Source organism: Gossypium hirsutum, chromosome A04 (genome assembly GCF_007990345.1).
Source record: "Gossypium hirsutum isolate 1008001.06 chromosome A04, Gossypium_hirsutum_v2.1, whole genome shotgun sequence".
NCBI classification, from domain to species: Eukaryota; Viridiplantae; Streptophyta; class Magnoliopsida; order Malvales; family Malvaceae; genus Gossypium; species Gossypium hirsutum.
This window is the reverse complement of record NC_053427.1, coordinates 21,709,998-21,727,574: the sequence shown is the minus strand read 5'-3', so window position 1 is coordinate 21,727,574 and position 17,577 is coordinate 21,709,998. Positions and strand designations below refer to the sequence as shown.

Sequence of the window (17,577 nt, the reverse complement as noted above, 5' to 3'; positions counted from 1 at the left end):
AGTTCCCCCACTCACCTATTCACTAATTCATAAAGAGAACACCCTACCACGCTTAGAGAACTCCAGCGTCGCTACTCATTTCTCTCCAACATTCAGCTTTCAGTCTCATCGCACATTGTAATAACAACTAGTTAGTAGTTACTAAAATACCTACTTATTATGATAAATCATACAATAATTTTACCACCTGACACACTTTCACCAGCCTCAGTTCCCTTACTTACCCATTCACTCATTCACAAAGACAACACCCTCACCACGCTTAGAGACTTCCAGCATCGCTACTCATTTCTCTCCAATATTTATCCTTCAGTCTCATCGCACATTGTAATAACAATTAGTTAGTAGTTACTAAAAACAACTACTTATTATGATAATGCATACAATAATTTTACCACCTGACACACTGTCACAAACCTAAGTTCCCCTACTCACCCATTCACTCATTCACAAAGACTACACCCCCACCACGCTGAGAGACCTCCAGCATCATTACTCATTTGTCTACAATATTCAGCCTTCAGTCTCATCGTACATTGTAATAACAACTAGTTAGTAGTTACTAAAAGACTACTTATTATGATAATGCATACAATAATTTTACCACCTGACACACTTTCACTGCTAATAATCTTTACTGTGGAATATCAAATGGTCTCATTTTTCTTGGTTTTATAGAATTTTTTCATATAGAGTTATTGTATGTATTGCGCTACCAGTCTGTTTTAAAAATGGGTCGGGCTTCAAGCAAGGATTTTTCAACCCAAGTCCAGCCTAATTTTATTAACCTAAAATTTTTACCCTTGTTCCCACTTCCCAGCAGACCCAGTCTTGATATCCCATTTTCCGTTTCAATCCCTATTTTCCCTTCCTTAATCCCTAATCCTTAAATTTTTCCTTATTTAGTGCTTCTTTGGTGTTGCCACCAATGTTGCTTCTCTGCCTTTTGTTGCTTTTCATTTGTTTCGATGACATTGCTGCTATTGTTGCTTTTTTACCTTCTACTTAGTTTCTGCTTCTTCACCAGTCGTTAGTCGTCGCTGCTACTTATCGCTTCTCTACCTTCTACAAATTCTGCAACCTCAGTTCCCCCACTCACCCATTCACTATTTCACAAAGACAACACCCCTACCATGCTCAAAGACCTCCAGCGTCGCTGCTCAATTGTCTCCAACATTCAGCCTTTAGTCTTATCGCACATTGTAATAACAACTAGTTAGTAGTTACTAAAAAAACTACTTATTATGATAATACATACAATAATTTTACCACCTGACACACTTTCACCAACCTCAGTTCCCCCACTCAACCATTAACTAATTTATAAACACAACACCCCCACCATGCTCAGAGACCTCTAGCGTCGCTACTCATTTGTCTCCAACATTCAGCCTTCACTCCCATCGCACATTGTAATAACAACTAGTTAGTAGTTACTAAAAATAATTACTTATTATCATAATGCATACAATAATTTTACCACCTGACACACTTTCGAAAACCTAAGTTCCCCTACTAAGTTCCCCTACTCACCTATTCACTCATTCACAAAGACAACACCCCCACCACGCTGAGAGACCTCCAGCATTGTTACTCATTTGTCTACAACATTCATCCTTCAGTCTCATCGTACATTGTAATAACAACTAGTTAGTAGTTACTAAAAAACTACTAATTATGATAATGCATACAATAATTTTACCACCTGACACACTTTCACTACTAATAATCTTTACTGTGGAATATAAAATGATATCATTTTTCTTGGTTTTATAGAATTTTTTTTCATAGAGAGTTATTATATGTATTGTACTACCAGTCTGATTTAAAAATGGGTCAGGCTTCGAGCAAGGAATTTTCAACCCAAGTCCAGCCCGATTTTATTAACCTAAAAGTTTTATCCTTACTCCCATTTCCCAGCAGACCCAATCTTGATATCCCCCTTTCTGTTTCCAATCCCTATTTTCCCTTCCTTAATCCCTAATCCTTAAATTTTTCCTTATTTATTGCTTCTTTGGTGTTGCCACCAATGATTCTTTTCTACCTTTAGCTGCCTTTCATTTGTTTTGTTGTCATTGCTGCCATTGTTGCTTTTTTACCTTCTGTTTAGTTTCTGCTTCTTCACCAGTCATTAGTCGTCGTTGCTACTTATCGTTTCTCTACCTTCTGCAAATTCTGCAAACTCAGTTCCCCCTCTATCCCATTCACTAATTCACAAAGACAACACCCCCACCACGCTCAGAGACCTCCAGCATCGCTACTCATTTGTCTCCAACATTCGGCCTTTAGTTTCATCGTACATTGTAATAACAACTAGTTAGTAGTTACTAAAAAAACTACTTACTATGTAATAAATACAATAATTTTACCACCTGACACACTTTCACCAACCTCTGTTCCCCTACTCAACCATTCACTCATTCACAAACACAACACCCCCACCACGCTCAGAGACCTCTAGTCTCGCTACTCATTTGTCTCCAACATTTAGCCTTCAGTCCCATCGCACATTGTAATAACAACTAGTTAGTAGTTACTAAAAAAACTACTTATTTTGATAATGCATACAATAATTTTACCACCTGACACACTTTCACTACCAATTCTTTACTGTGGAATATAAAATGATCTCATTTTTCTTAGTTTTATAGAATTTTTTTCATAGAGAATTATTGTATGTAATGCACTACCAGTCCATTTGAAAAATGGGTTAAGCTTCGAGCAAGGATTTTTCAACCTAGGCCCAGACCAATTTTATTAACCTAAAAGTTTTACCCTTGTTCCCACTTCCTAGTAGACCCAGTCTTGATATACCTCTTTCCCTTTCCAATCCCCATTTTCCCTTCCTCAATCCCTAATCCTTAAATTTTTCCTTATTTACTGCTTCTTTGGTGTTGCCACCATTGTTGCTTCTCTGCTTTCGCTGCTTTTCCTTTCTTTCGTTGTCATTACTGTCATTGTTACTTTTTTACCTTCTGTTCAGTTTCTGATTCTTTGCCAGTCGTTAGTCGCCACTGCTATTTATCGCTTCTCTACCGTCTGCAAATTCTACAACCACAGTTCCCCCAGTCACCCATTCACTCATTCACAAAGACAACAACCCTACCATGCTCAGAGACCACCAGCATCGCTGTTCATTTGTCTCCAACAATCGAACTTCAGTCTTATCCCACATTGTAATAACAACTAGCTAGTTGTTACTATAAAAACTACTTATTATGATAATTCATACAATACTTTTATCACTTGACACGCTTTCACCGACCATAGTTTCCCCACTCAACCATTAACTCATTCACAAAGATAACACCCCTACCACGATCAGAGACCTCTAGCGTCGCTACTTATTTGTCTCCAACATTCAACGCTCAGTCTTATCGCACATTGTAATAATAGCTAGTTAGTAGTTACTAAGAAAAACTACTCATTATGATAATGCATACAATAATTTTACCACCTGACACACTTACACCAACCTCAGTTCCCCAACTCACCCATTCACCCATTCACAAAGACAACACCCCCACCACGCTCAGAGACCTCCAGCATCGCTACTCATTTTTCTCCAGCATTCAGCCTTCAGTCTTATCGCACATTCTAATAACAACTAGTTAGTAGTTACTAAAATAACTAAAATAACTACTTATTATGATAATGCATACAATAATTTTACCACCTAACACACTTTCAATGCCAATAATCTTTACTGTGGAATATAAAATAATCTCATTTTTCTTGGTTTTATAGAATTTTTTTCATAGAGATTAATTGTATATATTACACTACAAGTCTGTTTTAAAAATGGTTCGGGCTTCGATCAAGGATTTTTCAACCTCGACCTAGCTCAATTTTATTAACCTAGAAATCTTACCCTTGTTCCCACTTCCCAATAGACCCAGTGTTGATATTCCCCTTTCCTTTCCAATCCCTATTCTCCCTTCCACAATCCTCAATTCTTAAAATTTTCCTTATTTACTGCTTCATTGGTGTTGCCACCATTGTTTCTTCTCTTACTTTTGCTGCTTTTCGTTCGTTTCGTTGTCATTGCCACCATTGTTGCTCTTTTACCTTCTACTTAGTTTCAGTTTCTTCCCCTGTTGTTAACAGTCGCTGCTACTTTTCACTTCTCTACCTTCAGTAAATTATGCAACCTCAATTCCCTCACTCAACCATTCACTCATTCACAAAGACAACACCCCCACCACGCTCAGAGACCTCCAGCATCGCTACTCATTTGTCTCCAACATTCACCCTTCAATCTCATCGCACATTGTAATAACAACTAGTTAGTAGTTACTTAAAAAAACTACTTATAATGATAATGCATACAATAGTTTTACCACCTGACATACTTTCACCAGCCTCAGTTCCCCTACTCACCCATTCACTCATTCACAAAGACAACACCCCCACCACGCTCAGAGACCTCCAGCGCCGCTACTCATTTGTCTCCAACATTCAGCCTTCAGTCTTATCGTACATTATAATAACAACTAGTTAGTAGTTACTAAAATAACTACTTATTATGATAATGCATACAATAATTTTATCACCTAACACACTTTCATTCCCAATAATCTTTACTGTGGAATATAAAATGATCTCATTTTTCTAGGTTTGATAGAATTTTTTCATAGAGATTTATTCTATATATTGCACTACCAGTCCATTTTAAAAATAGGTCGACCTTCGAGCAAGGATTTTTCAACCCAGGCCAAGCCCGATTTTATTAACCTAAAAGGTTTACCCTTGTTCCTACTTGCCAGCAGGCCCAGTCTTAATATTCCCATTTCCCTTTCCAATCCCTATTTTCCCTTCCTTAATCCGTAATCCTTAAATTTTCCCTTATTTATTGCTTTTTTGGTGTTGCCACCATTGTTGCTACTCTTCTTTTTACTGGTTTTCAGTTTTTCGTTGTTATTACCGCCATTGTTACTTTTTTACCTTCTTCTTATTTTCTACTTCTTTTCTAGTCGTTAGTGGTCGCTGCTACTTTTCACTTCTCCATCTTCTACAAATTCTGCAACCTCAATTCCTCCACTAACCCATTCACTCATTCACAGAGACAACACCCCCACCACGTTCTGAGACCTCCAATGTTACTGCTCATTTGCATCCAACATTCAGCCTTCAGTCTCATCGCACATTGTAATAGCAATTAGTTCTTAGTTACTAAAACAGACTACTTATTATGATAATGAATACAATAAATTTTCCACCTGACACACTTTCACCAACCTCAGCTCCCCTACTCACCCATTTACTAATTCACAAAGACAACACCCCCACCACGCCGAGAGACCTCCAGCATCGTTACTCATTTGTCTACAACATTCAGCCTTCAGTCTCATCGTACATTGTAATAACAAGTAGTTAGTAGTTACTAAAAGACTACTTACTATGATAATGCATATAATAATTTTACCACCTGACACACTTTCACTGCGAATAATCTTTACTGTGGAATATAAAATGATCTCATTTTTCTTGGTTTTATAGAATTTTTTTCATAGAGAATTATTGTATGTATTGCACCACCAGTCCGTTTTAAAAATGGGTCGGGCTTCGAGCAAGGATTTTTCAACCCAAGTCCAACTCGATTTTATTAACCTAAAATTTTTACCCTTGTTCCCACTTCCCAGCAGGCCCAGTCTTGATATCCCCTTTTCCGTTTCTAATCCCTATTTTTCCTTCCTTAATCCCTAATACTTAAATTTTTCCTTATTTATTGCTTCTTTGGTGTTGCCACCAACGTTGCTTATCTACCTTTTGCTGCTTTTTATTTGTTTCGTTGTCATTGCAGCCATTGTTGCTTTTTTACCTTCTGCTTATTTTCTGCTTCTTCGCCAGTTGTTAGCTGCCACTGCTAATTTTTGCTTCTCTGCCTTCTACAAATTCTACAACCTCAATTATCCCACTCACCCATTCACTAATTCACAAAAATAGAACCCCCACCACGCTCAAAGACCTCCAACGTCGCTGCTCATTTCTCTCCAACATTCAGCTTTCAATTACATCGCACGTTGTAATAACGACTAGTTAGTAGCTACTAGAAAGAAACTACTTACTATGATAATGCATGCAATAATTTTCCCACCTGACACACTTTCACCAGCCTTAGTTCCCCTACTCATCCATTCACTCATTCACAAAGACATCACCCCCACCACGCTTAGAGACCTCCAGTGTCGCTACTCATTTGTCTCCAACATTCAGCCTACAGTCATCGCACATTGTAATAACAACTAGTTAATAATTACTTAAAAAACTACTTATTATGATAATGCATAAAATAATTTTACCACCTGACACACTTTTACTGCCAATAATCTTTACTGTTGAATGTAAATTGATCCCATTTTTCTTGGTTTTATAAAAAACTTTTCATAGAGATTTATTGTATATATTGCACTACCAGTCCGTTTTAAAAATGGGTCGGGCATCGAGTAAGGATTTTTCAACCATAGCCTAACCCGATTTTATTAACCTAAAAGTTTTACACTTGTTCTCGCTTCCTAGCAGACCCAGTTTTGATATTCCCCTTTCCCTTTCCAATCCCTATTTTCCCTTCTTTAATCTCTAATCCTTAAATTTTTCCTTATTTATTGCATCTTTGGAGTTGCCACCGTTGTTGCTTTTCTTCCTTTTGCTGCTTTTCGTTTGTTTCATTGTCATTCTCGCCATTGTTGCTTTTTTACCTTCTACTTAGTTTTTACTACTTCGCAAGTCGTTAGACGCCGCTGCTACTTTTCACCTCTCTACTCTCCCATTCACTCATTCACAAAGACATCACCCCCACCACGCTTAGAGACCTCCAGTGTCGCTACTCATTTGTCTCCAACATTCAGCCTACAGTCATCGCACATTGTAATAACAACTAGTTAATAATTACTTAAAAAACTACTTATTATGATAATGCATAAAATAATTTTACCACCTGACACACTTTTACTGCCAATAATCTTTACTGTTGAATGTAAACTGATCCCATTTTTCTTGGTTTTATAAAAAAAATTTCATAGAGATTTATTGTATATATTGCACTACCAGTCCGTTTTAAAAATGGGTCGGGCATCGAGTAAGGATTTTTCAACCCAAGCCTAACCCGATTTTATTAACCTAAAAGTTTTACACTTGTTCTCGCTTCCTAGCAGACCCAGTTTTGATATTCCCCTTTCCCTTTCCAATCCCTATTTTCCCTTCTTTAATCTCTAATCCTTAAATTTTTCCTTATTTATTGCATCTTTGGAGTTGCCACCGTTGTTGCTTTTCTTCCTTTTGCTGCTTTTCGTTTGTTTCATTGTCATTCTCGCCATTGTTGCTTTTTTACCTTCTACTTAGTTTTTACTACTTCGCAAGTCGTTAGACGCCGCTGCTACTTTTCACCTCTCTACTCTCCCATTCACTCATTCACAAAGACAACACCCCACCACGATCAAAAACCTCCAGCATCGCCGCTCATTTGTCTCCAACATTCAGCCTTCAGTCTCATCGCACATTGTAATAACAACTAGTTATTAGTTACTAAAAAAACTACTTATTATGATAATGCATACAATAATTTTACCACCTGACACACTTTCACCAACATCAGTTCCCCCACTCAACCATTCACTCATTCACAAACACAACACCCCCACCACGCTTAGAGACCTCTAGCGTCGCTACTCATTTGTCTCCAACATTCAGCCTTCAGTCTCATCGCACATTGTAATAACAACTAGTTTGTAGTTACTAAAAAACTACTTATTTTGATAATATATACAATAATTTTACCACTTGATACACTTTCACTGCCAATAATCTTTACTGTGGAATATAAAATTATCTCATTTTTCTTGGTTTTATAGAATTTTTTTCATACAGAATTATTGTATGTATTGCACTACCAGTCCATTTTAAAAATGGGTCAGGCTTCGAGCGAGGATTTTTCAACCCAAGCCCAGACCAATTTTATTAACCTAAAAGTTTTACCCTTGTTCCCACTTCCCAGTAGACCTAGTCTTGATATACCCCTTTTCCATTTCCAATCCCTATTTTCCCTTCCTTAATCCCAAATCCTTAAATTTTTCCTTATTTATTGCTTCTTTAGTGTTTCCACTGTTGTTGCTTCTCTGCATTTTGCTGCTTTTCGATTGTTTCATTGTCATTGCCGCCATTGTTACTTCCTTACCTTCTATTGAGCTTCTACTTCTTCACTAGTCGTTAGTCGCCGCTGCTATTTATCCCTTCTCTACCTTCTACAAATTCTGCAACGTCAGTTCCCCCACTCACCCATTCACTCATTCACAAAGACAACAACCGCACCATACTCAGAGACCTCCAGCATTGTTGTTTATTTGTCTCCAACAATCAGCCTTCAGTCTCATCACACATTGTAATAACAACTAGTTAGTAGTTACTATAAAAACTACTTATTATGATAATGCATACAATAATTTTACAACTTGACACACTTTCACCAACCTTAGTTTCCCCACTCAGCCATTCACTCATTCACAAAGACAACACCCCCACCACGACCAGAGACCTCTAGCGTCGCTACTCATTTGTCTCCAACATTTAGCCTTCAGTCTCATCGCATATTGTAATAATAGCTAGTTAGAATTACTAACAAAAACTACTCAATATGTTAATGCATTCAATAATTTTACCACCTGACACACTTACACCAACCTCAGTTCCCCTACTCACCCATTCATTCATTCACAAAGACAACACCCCCACCACGCTCAAAGACCTCCAGCGTCACTACTCATTTGTCTCCAACATTCAACACTCAGTCTCATCGCACATTGTAATAATAACTAGTTAGTAGTTACTAAAATAACTACTTATTACAATAATGCCTACAATAATTTTACCACCTAACACACTTTCAATGCCAATTATCTTTACTGTGGAATGTAAGATAATCTAATTTTTCTTGGTTTTATAGAATTTTTTTCATAAAGATTCATTGTATGTATTGCACTACCAGCCCGTTTTAAAAATGGGTTGGGCTTCAAGCAAGGATTTTTCTACCTAGGGCCAACTCAATTTTATTAACCTAAAAATTTTACCCTTGTTCCCACTTCCCAGCAGACCTAGTGTTGATATTCCCCTCTCTCTTTCCAATCCCTATTCTCCCTTCCTTAATCCCTAATCCTTAAATTTTTCCTTATTTACTGCTTCTTTGGTGTTTCAACCACTCTTGCTTCCCTTCCTTTTGCTACTTTTCGTTTGTTTCGTTTTTATTCCAGCCATTGTTGCTCCTTTACCTTTTGCTTAGTTTCTGCTTCTTCGCATGTTAATTGTCACCGCTACTTGTCGCTTCCCTACCTTCTTTAAATTCTGCAACCTCAATTCCCCCACTCAACCATTCACTCATTCACAAAGACAACACCCCCATCACGCTCAGAGACCTCTAGCATCGCTGCTCATTTATCTCCAACATTCACCCTACAGTCTAATTACACATTGTAATAACAACTAGTTAGTAGTTACTAAAAAAAACTACTTATTATGATAATGCATACAATAGTTGTACCACCTGACATACTTTCACCAACCTCACTTCCCCTACTCACTCATTCACTCATTCACAAAGACAACACCCCCATCACGCTCAGAGACCTCCAGCATCGCTGCTCATTTATCTCCAACATTCACCCTACAGTCTAATCACACATTGTAATAACAACTAGTTAGTAGTTACTAAAAAAAACTACTTATTATGATAAAACATACAATAGTTGTACCACCTGACATACTTTCACCAACCTCACTTCCCCTACTCACCCATTCACTCATTCATAAAGACAACACCCCCACCACGCTCAGAGACCTCCAGTGTCACTACTCATTTGTCTCTAACTTTCAGCCTTCAGTCTCATCGTACATTGTAATAACAACTAGTTAGTAGTTACTAAAATAACTACTTATTATGATAATGCATACAATAATTTTACCACCTGACACACTTTCACTACCAATAATCTTTACTGTGGAATATAAAATTATCTCATTTTTCTTGGTTTTATAGCTTTTTTCATAGAGATTTATTCTATATATTGCACTACCAGTCCGTTTTAAAAATAGGTCGAGCTTCGAGCAAGGATTTTTCAACCCAGGCCCAGCCCGATTTTATTAACCTAAAAGGTTTACCCTTGTTCCCACTTCCCACTAGACCCAGTCTTGATATTCCCCTTTTTCGTTCCAATCCCTATTTTCCCTTCCTTAATCCCTAATCCTTAAATTTTTACTTATTTATTACTTCTTTGGTGTTGCCACCATTGTTGTTTCTCTTCTTTTTACTGGTTTTCAGTTGTTTCGTTATTATTGCCGTCATTGTTGCTTTTTTACCTTCTGCTAAGTTTCTACTTCTTCGCTAGTCATTAGTTGCCGCTGCTACTTTTCGCTTCTCCACCTTCTGTAAATTCTGCAACCTCAATTCCTTCACTCACCCATTCACTCATTCACAGAGACAACACCCCACCACGCTCAGAGACCTCCAATGTCACTACTCATTTGTATCCAACATTCAGCCTTCAGTCTCATCGCACATTGTAATAACAACTAGTTCGTAGTTACTAAAAAAAACTACTTATTATGATAATGCATGCAATAATTTTCCCACCTGACACACTTTCACCAACCTTAGTTCCCCTACTCACCCATTCACTCATTCACAAAGACAACACGCCCACCACGCTCAGAGACCTCCAGCATTGCTACTCATTTGTCTCCAACATTTGGCCTTCAGTCTCATCGCACATTGTAATAACAACTAGCTAGTAGTTACTAATAAAACTACTTATTTTGATAATGCATACAATAATTTTACCACCTGACACACTTTCACTGCCAATAATCTTTACTGTGGAATATAAATTATCTCATTTTTCTTGGTTTTATAGAATTTTTATCATAAAGAATTATTGTATGTATTGCACTACCAGTCCATTTTAAAAATGGGTCGGGCTTCGAACGAGGATTTTTCAACCCAAGCCTAGCCTGATTTTATTAAGCTAAAAGTTTTTCCCTTGTTCCCTCTACCCAGCTGACCTAGTCTTTATATTCTCCTTTCTCTTCCCAATCCCTATTTTTCCTTCCTCAATCCCTGATCCTTAATTTTTTCCCTATTTATTACTTCTTTGGTGTTGCCACCATTATTTCTTCTCTGTCTTTTGCTACTTTTCGTTTGTTTCGTTGTCATTGCAGCCATTGTTTCTTTTTTACCTTCTGCATAGTTTTTGCTTATTCGCTAGTCGTTAGATGCCGCTGCTACTTTTCGCTTCTCTACCTTCTGCAAATTCTACAACCTCAATTCCCCCACTCCCCCATTCACTCATTCACAAAGACAGCACCCCTACCACGCTCAAAGACCTCCAGTGTCGCTGCTCATTTGTCTCCAACATTCAGCTTTCAGTTTCATCGCACATTGTAATAACGACTAGTTAGTAGTTACTAAAAAGAAACTACTTACTATGATAATGCATGCAATAATTTTACCACCTGACACACTTTCACCAGCCTCAGTTCCCCTACTTATCCATTCACTCATTCACAAAGACATCACCCCCACCATGCTTAGAGACCTCTAGCGTCGCTACTCATTTGTCTCCAACATTTAGCCTTCAGTCATCACACATTGTAATAACAACTAGTTAATAGTTACTATAAAAACTACTTACTATGATAATGCATAAAATAATTTTACCACTTGACACACTTTTACTGCCAATAATCTTTACTGTGGAATGTAAACTAATGTCATTTTTCTTAGTTTTATAGAATATTTTTCATAGAGATTTATTGTATATATTGCACTACTAGTCCGTTTTACAAATGGGTCGGGTTTCAAGTAAGGATTTTTCAACCCAATCCCCACTCGATTTTATTAACCTAAAAGTTTTACCCTTGTTCCCGCTTCCCAACAGACCCAGTTTTGATATTCCCATTTCCCACTGCAATCCCTATTTTCCCTTCCTTAATCCCTGTATGGCCCAAATTTTGCCTGGGGCCCAATAAAACCAAACCCAAATTAAACCTAGCCCAAAACCCAACAACCTCCAAAGCCCAAACCTAAGCCCAAACCTAAATGCACCTACCCAAACCTAAGCCCAATACCCAAAATAAAAAAATAAAAGAAATAAAATCCAAATATCTTTACTCCACTAAACCACTCCAACCACTCCACTAAACCACTCCAACCACTCTAACCACTCCACTAAGCCACTACACTAAACCACTCCACTAAACCACCCCAACCACCCTACTAAACCACTCCACTAAACCACCCCAACCACTCCACTTGCCTACAAAAAATTTATTTGTAAAATTTGGCTATAAAAGCCATTCAAGACTATGTTAGAAAGGGGGTTTTTGTTTTTTGGAAAGGCTAGTTTTTGGAGATTAATCAAAGATCAAAGCAAAAGAGGTTTCTTTTGTCCATTCTTATCTTAAGTTCTTTGTTTGTTTATTGTTTTCCTTTCAATTTTATTTTGTTTTTTATACGAAAGTAAAAATAAAAGTAAGAAGCTTACCCATATTTTCATTACCGAAAAAGGTTTTTTTGAGGTCCGGCCGCCGTGTACGGTGGCACCGACGGCGGCCCGTGGGGGTCCGTGACCGAAGCAAAGCCGGACCAATGGTCGGATTTAGAAAGGAGGGAGAGAGTGTTATTTTTAATATTGTTATTATTTTCTATTATTATTATTATTACTAATACCACTATTATCATCATTATTACTATTATATTGTAATACCTTTTCATTATTATTACTATTGTGTTTTTGCTATTATTATTATATTTCCCTTTTTTTGTATTAACTTATACGTTATTATTTTTTATATTAACTAGTTTAATAAATATATATTTTTTAGCATATTTATTTTATTTACATATCATTACTTTTATTATTATTATTTCATCATCTATTCTACTTATAGTTTTTTTAAAATAATTTCAAACGTTTAGCTTATTCATTATTTCCCTTTCTTATTATTTGTTCGACTATTTATCTTACCTTCGTATTTATCGTTACTATTCATATTTGTTTTTATGTTTATCTTATTATAGTTATTGATTTTTATTTGTTATTTATTCTTTATTATCTCGTTCAATCACGAATTTAGGTTTTATCTAACCCAATAATAATTCTTTCATAAAAGTAAATATTCCGTATTTGATAATTCGAGACAATCATGCCCTAACTTACTGGGTTTTGACTCTTCTCATTTAATCTAAATACGGAATACTCTTTTAAATCACAATACGAGTTTTGAATAATACTTATTTTCGGAAGTACAATGTGTTGTGCCCTAACTTACTGGGTATAACACTTTGTCACCTCGAAGCAAGAATTTGTTTTAAAATAAAGGCAGTATTCGGTATTAGGAAATTCGAGAAAACGTGCCCTAACTTATTGGGTTTCAACTTTTCTTGTTTATCCTAAATAACCGAACAACCTTTTTTAAAAAAATTAGAATATATGAATTTTAAATAAAGGCAAGCTCATTCTCAAAGTTTGAGATGCCGTGTCCTAACTTACTGGGCATGTCGTTTTATTACTTCAAGATGAGAGAGTCTTTAACGTTTGTTTTAATCTATTCGGTCATTTTCAAATTAGCGTTTTTACGAAGAGGGATCGTATTTCAATGTCTTTCAAGCTTTCAATTTTCGACACTAAGATATTAATTAATCAACTAGGTACCAAATTTTGGGTGTTACGAGGGTGCTAATCCTTCCTCGTGCGTAACCGACTCCCGAACCTGTTTTCTTGATTTACATGGACCAAAATCGTTGTTTAAATAAATAAAACCATTTATTAAAAACAACCACTTTTACAAGGTGATCCAATCACACCTAAAAAGATTGGTGGCGACTCCCGTTTTCATTTTTCTCTAAGTCGATCCCCTTTTTTTTTCAAAAAAATGGTTACGACAGCTTGGCGACTCCAGTGGGGAGTTTTATACGAGAGTCAAGCCACAAGTTGATTAACTTTTGTCTTTTTTCGAAAATTGAGAATTTGGTTTTGATATACGATCTCTTCATTGCGTTTCACCCGTTTTTCGTACTATTTTCATCATTTTATTCCTATTTTCTTTAATCGTTTCAAGTTTTTATGCATATATCTTCTCGCATTGCATTGCATGACCGTTGTGGTCACACCCTTAAGTGGGAGTGAGAAACTACGCCTTCGTGAGGTTTTCACCTCTGTGCAGGATAGTGGATCACTTTCGGAATACATCCGTACCTATGGTTTCGTGAGATTTTCATCTCCGTGTAACCATAGGGAAATGTATTCCCCTGAATTGAACTCAATTCAAATGAGCCTATAATGGGTGAGGATCGAGGAATCTACTGGTTTAGGTACCCTTACTCTAGAACCAAACCACATATAGAGAGACCTAGGAGCCCACACTAGGTACAGCCACTCCGAACCCCTAGTGGTCACCCGAATTGCTTTATTTGTTATTTATTTATCCTACACTAATGTGTTTTATTTTTTTGTTTATAATTGCATTACATTACATCATCCTAGGAAGGAATTGTTGATTCATATTTGATTGCTAAATAGAACAGTTTGTCATAAGAAAACGGATTTCTTGATAAAGTGGATTATAATACGGTTGTCTAAATATGGTCCAAGTGAACACATGAAAGAAGACTGATAACCCGTGAAGAAATACAAGACTTTCCTTCATTGCCTGAAGACAGAAACAAACAAAGACTATTCGAGAGCCGTCACGTCTTGACCTTCTTAAAGGAGCTGACAAGTATCACAGTAATAAGTGAGCAACGAGTCACAGCCTAGATCGAGCAAAAAAGGAGTTAATATAAACATCTCTTGGAGAATTCGTCAGACTCGACCATAAGATCCGATTATGAAGAGGAAGATAGGTGTCTTCACTTGGAATATGAGAGAAAAGTCGTATATGTAGTCCGTTTTATGTAAAGGAATTTGCTTTCTAGAAAAGTTGTTCTAATAAAATTAAATTTATAATCAATGCCTTCCTTTTTTTTTGCATTTATGCATTTGCATTACATTACATCAAAGAAAAGAATGTGTTGATTCGAAATTCGATTCCTAAATAGAATAGTTTGTCATAAGGAAACGAATTTCTTGATAAAGTAGATTATAGTTCGGTCGCCTGAATATAGTCCAAGTAAACACGATGAGAGAAAGCTGGTAGTTCACGGAGGAATACATGATGTAATTGCTAGAGATTCAAGCCAACAAAGGCATGATGAGAGAAAGCCGGAAGTCCATGAAGGAATACATGACTTGATTTAATTGCCAACGAAGATTATCCAAGAGCCGGCATTTTTTGATGAGTATCATGGAGATAAGCGAGAAAGAGATCGAGGCTCAGATTAAGCAGCAAGGAACTAGCAAAGGCATCTTTTGGAGAATTTACAGGATTCGACCATGAAGAAAAGATCAGCGTTTACTTGGACTATGAAATGCAATACCGCATATGTAATCTATTTTCATGTAAAGAAATATGTTTTCTAGAAAAGTTATTCTAATGGAATTGAATTCAAGATCAACATACTCCTTTCTTTTGCATTCATTCCATACATTTGCATTACATTACAACATTTGCATTAAACTTTCACTAAAGAACCCTGATTAAACAAAATTATTTCAGTTAATCTGGAAACCAACGAGAATCAAGCAACCAAACACAGCTACTATACCCGCCGTAAAACCAAAGCAATAGACTAGAGATTAGAAAGGATAGAACAAATGCAAAGGGAGATGCAAGAATAATTAAAAGCGCAGATGCAAGAGCAACTAGCTAAGATACAACAAGATATGAAGGAAAAAATTGAAGAATCCCAAAATAATCTGTTAGGCCAGTTGGCGCAGTTGCTGGCTAGAGAGCGCGAGAAAGGGAAGAGTACTATGGGGAACAATAATGAAGACCCTATCTATCCTCCAGGCTTTGCTCCGGTAAACACTCAACCACAACTGGAGGTGCATCCACGAATGGTACCCGTCACTATCAGGCCCCAGCAATACCAGGCCAAAGCCTCAACACCAATGAATATTCTTATAGGATCGAGCTCTAATCTTGGGGATAATCCAGCTAATCTATTGGTCCCGGACCTTGATGACATGGCAGAAATGGAGAAAGGAAAAGTAGACATGGCAAAACAACTCGATGATAGGTGTAAATGGCTCGAAGAAAAGTTTAAAACAATGGAGACTGCTGATTACCGTGGCGGGATCGACGCTAAGGACTTAAGCTTGGTCCCAGATCTGGTGCTCCCACCAAAATTTAAAACTCCGGAGTTCAAAAAGTATAATGGGACGAGCTGCCCTGAAGCTCATATTACGATGTTCTGTCGAAGGATGACAGGGTATGTTAACAATGACCAGCTTTTGATCCACTGTTTCCAAGATAGTCTGATCGGATCTGCGGCCAAGTGGTATAACCCGCTCAGCCGTGCCCAAATTGGTTCATGGAAGGACTTGGCTCAAGCTTTCATGAAACAATACGGTCACGTGACAGACATAGCACCCGACAAAATTACTCTACAAAATATGGAAAAGAAGCCGGGTGAGAGCTTCAGGCAGTATGCACAACGGTGGAGGGAAATAGCGATGCAAGTCCAGCCACCTCTCTTGGAGAAGGAAACGACCATACTCTTCATTAATACTTTGAAGGCCCCATTCATCACCCATATGATTGGGAATACTACCAAAAGTTTTTCCGATATGGTAATGGCAGGCGAGATGATTGAGAATGCCATAAGAGGTGGCAAGATTGAAGTTGGAGAAACTACCAAGAGGTCAGTTCCAAAGAAAAGGGAGAATGAAGTGAACAGTACGAGCTCATATAATAGAGATCACTCAAGGTTAATAACTGTCAATCAACCAAAGGTAACTACGAGGGGGCAACAAGGTTCGACAAAGCAGGAATCAAGTGTAAGGCAAATTTTTGAAAAGCTCCAGTTTACGCCAATCTCAATGTCATATAAGGAGTTATATCAAAGTTTATTTGATTCACATGTGGTGTCCACATTTTATATAAAGCCGTTGCAACCCTCGTACCCCAAATGGTATGATTCAAACGCTCAATGTGATTATCATGCGGGAGTATCGAGGCATTCAATAGAAAACTGTACTGCCTTCAAGAAGACGGTTGAAAGACTCCTCGAGATGGGGATTGTGAAGTTTGATGATACCCTTGGTACAAAGAGTCCGTTATCAAATCACGATGATAAGAGCAAATGATTAAAGGACTCTGTCAAAGATGGAAAAATAAGAAGAGGATTAGTAGCATTGGATCCTGAGTGGAGAAACTTGTGAGGCATTTGTCCTTACAAACCTGGAAATGTTTTGAACGATTAGTCTGTAGAGGAACCTCTTGTAGTTTTTAGAGCTAATCTAGAGTAATATTCAAAACACGCTTGTTGCTTTAAGCCTAGAAGCAATTAAACCCTTTTTGTGTAATAGGCTTGTATCCTAAGTCTTTATTTCAATAAAATGCATCTTTTTGAGCAAATATTCTTTGATTTCATCTCATACGGTACAAATAATTGTTCTTAGATTCTTTTTTTCTTTGGAATTTATTTCAAAT

General features: G+C 37.2%; 1 protein-coding gene across 1 annotated transcript; it reads left to right on the top strand.

The window, feature by feature from the left end:
• The first annotated feature begins 15,773 nt into the window (after positions 1-15,773).
• Positions 15,774-17,231, top strand: LOC107947771 (uncharacterized). The gene has a single exon (XM_016882298.2). It carries the CDS (start codon positions 15,774-15,776, stop codon positions 17,229-17,231), a length of 1,458 nt encoding a protein of 485 aa, XP_016737787.2.
• Positions 17,232-17,577: the final 346 nt, after the last annotated feature.